General features: G+C 50.0%; 1 protein-coding gene across 1 annotated transcript in view; it reads left to right on the top strand.

The window, feature by feature from the left end:
- The window catches only part of Patj (PATJ crumbs cell polarity complex component), a 150,568-nt gene that overhangs the window by 64,191 nt on the left and 80,377 nt on the right, over window positions 1-6,000 (top strand). The window contains exons 29-30 of the mRNA XM_019204676.2: window positions 3,676-3,750; window positions 4,672-4,771. Coding sequence (XP_019060221.1) covers window positions 3,676-3,750; window positions 4,672-4,771 — 175 coding nt within the window. The remainder of the gene's footprint in view (window positions 1-3,675; window positions 3,751-4,671; window positions 4,772-6,000) is intronic.

Below are 6,000 nucleotides of genomic sequence, written 5' to 3' on the forward strand. Positions count from 1 at the left end.
GTCCATTCCTATGGGTCAAACTTTTGCCTTCGAATAGTTTTCCACATATTTTCATTTTTAGTTACATGATATACACGGCTCACGGCTTCAAAGAGTCCAGTCCCTGAGCAGCTGGCTCTAAGGCAGGAAATCATGGTAGAAGGGACTGGTGGAGCAAAACTGCTCACCTCATGGAGGTGGAACAAGTAGGAAAAGAATCGTAGAGAGAGGAAGCGCTGGGGATAGATAGGCCCTTCGAGGGCATTCCCCACTGACCACCATCTCTCCAGTGTACCACTTCCTAACAGCCCACTCAGCTCTGAAATCAGTGAGTCAACCCCTCAATGCACGAGTCATCGGGAACACTTCATATTTACACAGAACACTTAGAAAAAATACTTGCTTAGCTTCAGGTAAATTTAGTCGTTAACTTAAATTTCCCTTTGCCCCCCAAGTTTGATCTCCTGGTCAAATTTGAGTCATTACAGTCTGCGTTGATTTAAGTTACACGTGGTCAAGTCCAACAGCGTGGTTCTCAATAGTTGGACCCCTGGTTACTGCTTTGCTAAGTCAGAGGTGGGTTATTTCTTTATTTTGAGCCAATCACCTTGTTTATGAAATGCTTTGGTCGTAACATTCTAGAGGTACCATCCAGTGTTCTGGATATTTATTAAAACAGAAATGCGGACTTGTTGACAGTGTTACTGTGTGTCCTATTGGACTTTTGGATTTAAAAGTGGCAGTATTTGGTCATAAAAATTGTGTCCTGTAACTCATTACTCATTTGGTGTGGGATTCGGATTCTGATGTGAAAGGTGAGTGGCTGCAGAGACAGCACCCTCAGGGCCTCCTGCGGGCAGTGTTTGTTACTGCATAACGGAAAACAGCTGCTCAAAACATGGGGCCTTCGAACGGTGGGAAGACGGCACATACTTAGCAGAATGATCTGCTTTTCAGGACAGTGACGCAGCGATTTCAGCCACGTGTACAGTGTGGCTCGCAGACTGTCTGCTGGGTGAACGGGCCACTCAGTGGCCCCGGTGAGACGTGGGCTCTGGAGCCGCACCGTGGGCACTGTCAGCTGCATTCATCACATTTTTAGAGTCCAGTTTTTAACCTCTCATAATACTAAAAACATAGCCAAGGCCACCTCTTTTACTGCTGCAAACCGAATCCAGTAGAAACATCGCCGGGGTCCCTAAGCAGCAGTGTGACAGCAGGTGAATCGATGCAGTCACGCATCCCTGTGCCCAACCGTGACTGGCTGCCGAGTAGCGCTCCAAGCCTGAAGGTAGATGGCAGAGTCCCCTGAAGAGCCGGCCTTTCGGGCCGCCGCTCCGACTGCCGAGCCCCGGCTGCCACATGGCTCACCCCATTTGTCCTGCAGCCGGGCGATTGCTCAACCGACGGTGTTACTTAACATGTCTGTGACTTGTTCCATTCTTAAACTTGCTTAGGCACCAAGTGACCCCTGTTGGAGAAGGCAATGAACCGAACCGTTTCCTATCTTTGCAAAATGGTGATCTCTTTCTAATGATTTGTGCAAGACATAGATATCATGCAGGAGCGGGAGATACCGGCCATGCCTTACCAGTTTTTCTTTTCTTGTGGAGATGAGAGGGGCTCTCTAGTCACCTAGGCCCTTTGGGCTCCCGGGCTCAGATGGCCCCTGCTCATCCCCGGTCCCTGGGACAGGCCTGTGCCACTCCGCCAGCTGGCTTGCTCCCTTTAACCAGTTTCCATTACCGTCTGAACTTTCCTAAAATCCGAAGTGAAGTGATTTCTCATGCTGTGCCCATCGAAGCCCCACTGCCTAAAAGTGCCTTGGTCGTGTAAAAGTTCTGCACACCGTGCACCGTCGGCTGCTTTATTACCAACATCTGGCTTTTGTAAGCTGCTTCCAAACTCAACCATATTTTCAGCAAGCTGGAGAAACGCGTGTACCCCCTGAGATTTATCTGGCAAATAAATGCTTCTGTGGGAGCAGAATCCCGATTTATGCTGCGCTCCTCTGTAGAAAGTTTTATGCCAGTGTAACTTTTTCCACTTACTAACATGACCGCATCTCACAGTGGCATCCGGTATTTCTTTGTCGTAGTCCAAGACAAACCCTTTTAAAACCGCGACCATCTCCGCTCATTCAGTTTTTTGCTGTGTGCTATTTTCCTCTTCCTTTATTCTAGTTGTTCTTACTTAAAAGCACTGTTTTATAATGGCACCTGCTTTTTTGGGCACATGCATAATTTTTGTATTAGTATTTATATACTTATACAAATGTCTTACTTTCACAAGGAATACGGCTTCCGTTTTGTTCTAACAGAGGAAGCCTTGGTGAGCATTTGTGTTCTGGGTTTTGCGGTCGCGTATACCCAGAAGCGTCTCTCTGCTGCCCTCCAAATGCAGCAGACACAGGGACGTTCATCTGTCTCAGCCCAGCCTCAGCTGCGTCCTCCACAGGAGAAAGTAGGCCCGTGTGGCTTTCTTCTAGACTTCAGGCGGAAAAGCTCCCCGGGAGGCTCCAGACGCTGGCCTGGGTTGCTGTGTGCGTGGGGTGGATGTGGAAACACCCAGCGCTGCGTTCAGACCGGAAGCCCTGACTGCCTCCCAGCGCTTCTTCCTGGAGAGGAGCATTCCTGGGACTTCCTCGCTCATTGTGAGCTAGAGCTTTAACGTAGTAAAAGTGAAGACAGTGTAATCTCAGCATGCATATAGAGGGAAGTAGAAATCTGTTTTGTTTGGTTTAATATTCTCCAGGCTGGCAGTTCCTTTAATTTTCTGGGAAAGATTTGCCTTTCCTTTCAGTGGTCACGTCTGTCCCCAGGTTGAAGAGCCTTTAAAAAGTGGCTAAGAATAGTGTATTTCCCATAGACGTTTCGTGGTAGTATAGAAGGAAATGAGCCCAAATAATCTAAGCTGTTGGCATCATTAAGGATTAAAGTTCTTTTTATAAAATTTAACTTCAGAAGTTTATAAACATTTATTGATGGCAGGATTTCTTTTTCAGTACTGGGGGCTAAACCCAGGCCTGGTGCGCTCTAGGCTCACCCTCTGCCACTGAGCTGCACCCCCACCCTACAAACATTTGTTGGGCACAGCTGTGTGCCAGGCCCCTCTGAGCACCACAAATGATGGAAAATACTCAATTCATTTGGTGCCACTGCACTTACTTAGGGGTGAAGTGAGTTCGTGAGTCAGTCACCCTGTGCCTCCAGGGAGGGTGTGATTTGACGGGTGCAGTGTGCAGCATGAACTCGGTGATTCTGGGGTGCAGCTGTTCCTGTTCTGGGGGTTGGCTGAGGTCACCATGGAACTGCAGCATGGCACGTCTGGGCGATGATGTTGGAGCCCGTTGAAGTCTTCTCAGTCTTCATTTTCTGGACCCACATAGCAAATGTTTAATTTTACAATATTTTATGGATATTGTCAAGTTTCTGAAATATTAATACTTGTCCTGATTGTGACTCTTGTGTCTTCAGGTTTTAGTTGAAATCACCACAGTGAATAAGTCAGTGCAGGAGGAAGGGTACAGGCATGGTTGGGGGTAAAGCACTGCCTTGCATGGGCAAGGCCCTGAGTCAGAGCACAGCACCAGGTGCACACATGCGTGCACACACACACACACGTGTGCCAGGGAGAAGCGCAGTGACTGGAGCCCCTGAAAAACGCTCCGTCCTCTTCCCCCTCTCTGTGGTGTAGGTCATTCCAAATCCACAGAACAAGGGCAGCAGAGTGGCCAACAGCCCGGACCCCGGCACCAAAGAGAAGGAGAAGGTAAGTGGAACCTTCGGCATCTTTTCTTCATCGCTCTTGCGTCTTAGGAGTTTTGGGTTTCCTACAAACACGTGGACTTACTGCTCTGGTTACACAGACCATGAATAAGTACGCGAGTTTCCCCGATGAGTCCAAGCACTGTCTTCCGTTCGGGAGGAATTCCTTCTCCCGGTAATGGACTGGCCACTGCCCGCTCCCATGAGTGGGCTGTGTCATTTAGAGCGTAACTGAGTGCACTCGAGCCTGTGCAGAGCAGGCCTTCACCGAGCGGCCTGGCGCTGTGGAGGGCTTGGCAGTTCACTTCTGTTCTTTCCAGCAACGTGCAGCCCCCTGTAAAGTTCCACATGTTTTTTTCTTTTCTACGTGTAAGGAAATGTCTCCGTTCTGTGAAGATAATCTGGTCACAGAGCTTTATTCTACTTTAAGTCTATAAATCAAGCATTGTTGTGTTTTGTCATTTGCTGTGTAAATGTAAAACTTTTGTATGCAGAAATAACTACATAATTTCTCTTTTTAAAACATTAAACTGTTTAAAAGGTGAAATCTGTAACTTTAATTGAAGAATTTAATTGCAGAATTAGAACAATGGACAGTTTTTATTTTTAACTTTTTTCTAAAGAAATGTCTTTTGTATAAATTATTTTGTTAATTACAAGGAAAGTTGTGCTTAAAGAAAAATGCGGGTAACAAGATTTCCTTCTCCCGGGGGACTAATATGTTCTAGGAAGGTCAGCAGCCTCCAAAGCCCTGTGCTTGAATTCTTGTTGTCTGCTTTGGTTCGTTTATATCAGAGCCCTTTTATAAAATAAGGAAAGCGTTGGATTTGTTTTACAATCTCCAAGTTATGAATGAAGGCCGCAGTAAAACATGTCCGGAAGGTCTGCCCGGCTGCCCTAACCTTCTCCACTTCTGCGTCCTCAGAGGCAGGGAGAGGCCCCGCCCGTGGGGAAGCTGCCGCCCTGGTCTGGAACCCTGGTTGAGACGAGCGAAGAGGAGGAGCCCGAGCCCCCCGAGGCCCAAGGTGAGGACGGAGGGCTGCCCAGCCCGGCTTGGGTCCCCACAGGCTGCGTGCGCCTTGCCTGTGCCTGCCCGCCAGGATTCTGCTGTCCCTGGAGTCAGGTGCACAGTCGCCTCCGAGGCTGCGGCTTCGCTTCCCGTCCAATAGCCTTGACCAGGGCTGCCTGTGTCCGCCGGTGAATCCGCCCCTCGCTTGTCCCTGGTCCTCCTCATGGTAGATCAGCAGGCTCCCGGTGGGTTTGCTTTCCAGTCTTTCTCCATTTGTACCCCACTCCCCAGCCCAGTACCAGGGATTGAACCCCGGGCCCACCCACCGCCACGCCACACCAGGCTGCTTTGTGTTACTGGAGACGGACTTTGCTGGGTTGCGTAGGCGGGGCTCGAACTCGCGGCCCTCCTGGCTGAGACTCCACAGTGGCTATGGGTCCCCAGCGTGCAGCACCGCGCCCGCCCCTTCGCGTTTTCACGGTGTGCAGTAGGCGGACCGGGTTCAGGAGTGTCCGGGTGTGTAGGACCCTGGGCGGGGTCCATGACCTCAGCGTCCTCACCCTTCTGGGAAGCCCGGCCTGGTGCCAAGCCCAGGATGGGCATCGATTGACACGTTCCTGCCACCCAGCAGCATGCCGGTTAGGGGGACGCAGCTTCCTGCGAGTCCAGGCGACTGGCACGGGACACGGGGGTGCGATACGCGTGCGGTTTGGCACGAGGCCCCAGCACCAGGCTCGGAGCTGCCCTCCCAGCGCCGCCCTGTCCCGGGGAGAAGCCGAGATGAGATCGGGGCGCAGTGCTAAATAACCGGCTCGGGCGGGCGGATGCAGACTAGCCTCCCGACACCGCCTCCACGTTTTACCGCAGTACTTATTTTATGGGCAGGATGCTGGCTCAGGCCTCCTGCAGCCAAACCTTTTACTGAGAGTCAGTGAGTTCGCGGGGATAACTTTTAACAAGCAGCTTTACTGAGATACAGTTTACCCGCTGAAAGTGTGCAGGTGGACGACTCGGTACTTCCCAGGGCTGATGCGGGCGCACTAATCAGTCTGGGACACCTGGCACATCTCTGCCACCCTCTCCCAGCCCTCCTCCTTAGCAGTCTCTCACATCGCTGTGTTTGTGTGGAATTTTATACACATGTATAACAATCTAAATACACACACACACACACACACACACACACACATATTTTTTTTTTTTTTTTTTTTTTTTTTTTTTTTTTTTTTTTTTTTTTTTTTTTTT

This window comes from Fukomys damarensis, unplaced genomic scaffold (assembly GCF_012274545.1).
Source record: "Fukomys damarensis isolate Sample0158 unplaced genomic scaffold, DMR_v1.0_HiC HiC_scaffold_33, whole genome shotgun sequence".
Taxonomy (NCBI): Eukaryota; Metazoa; Chordata; class Mammalia; order Rodentia; family Bathyergidae; genus Fukomys; species Fukomys damarensis.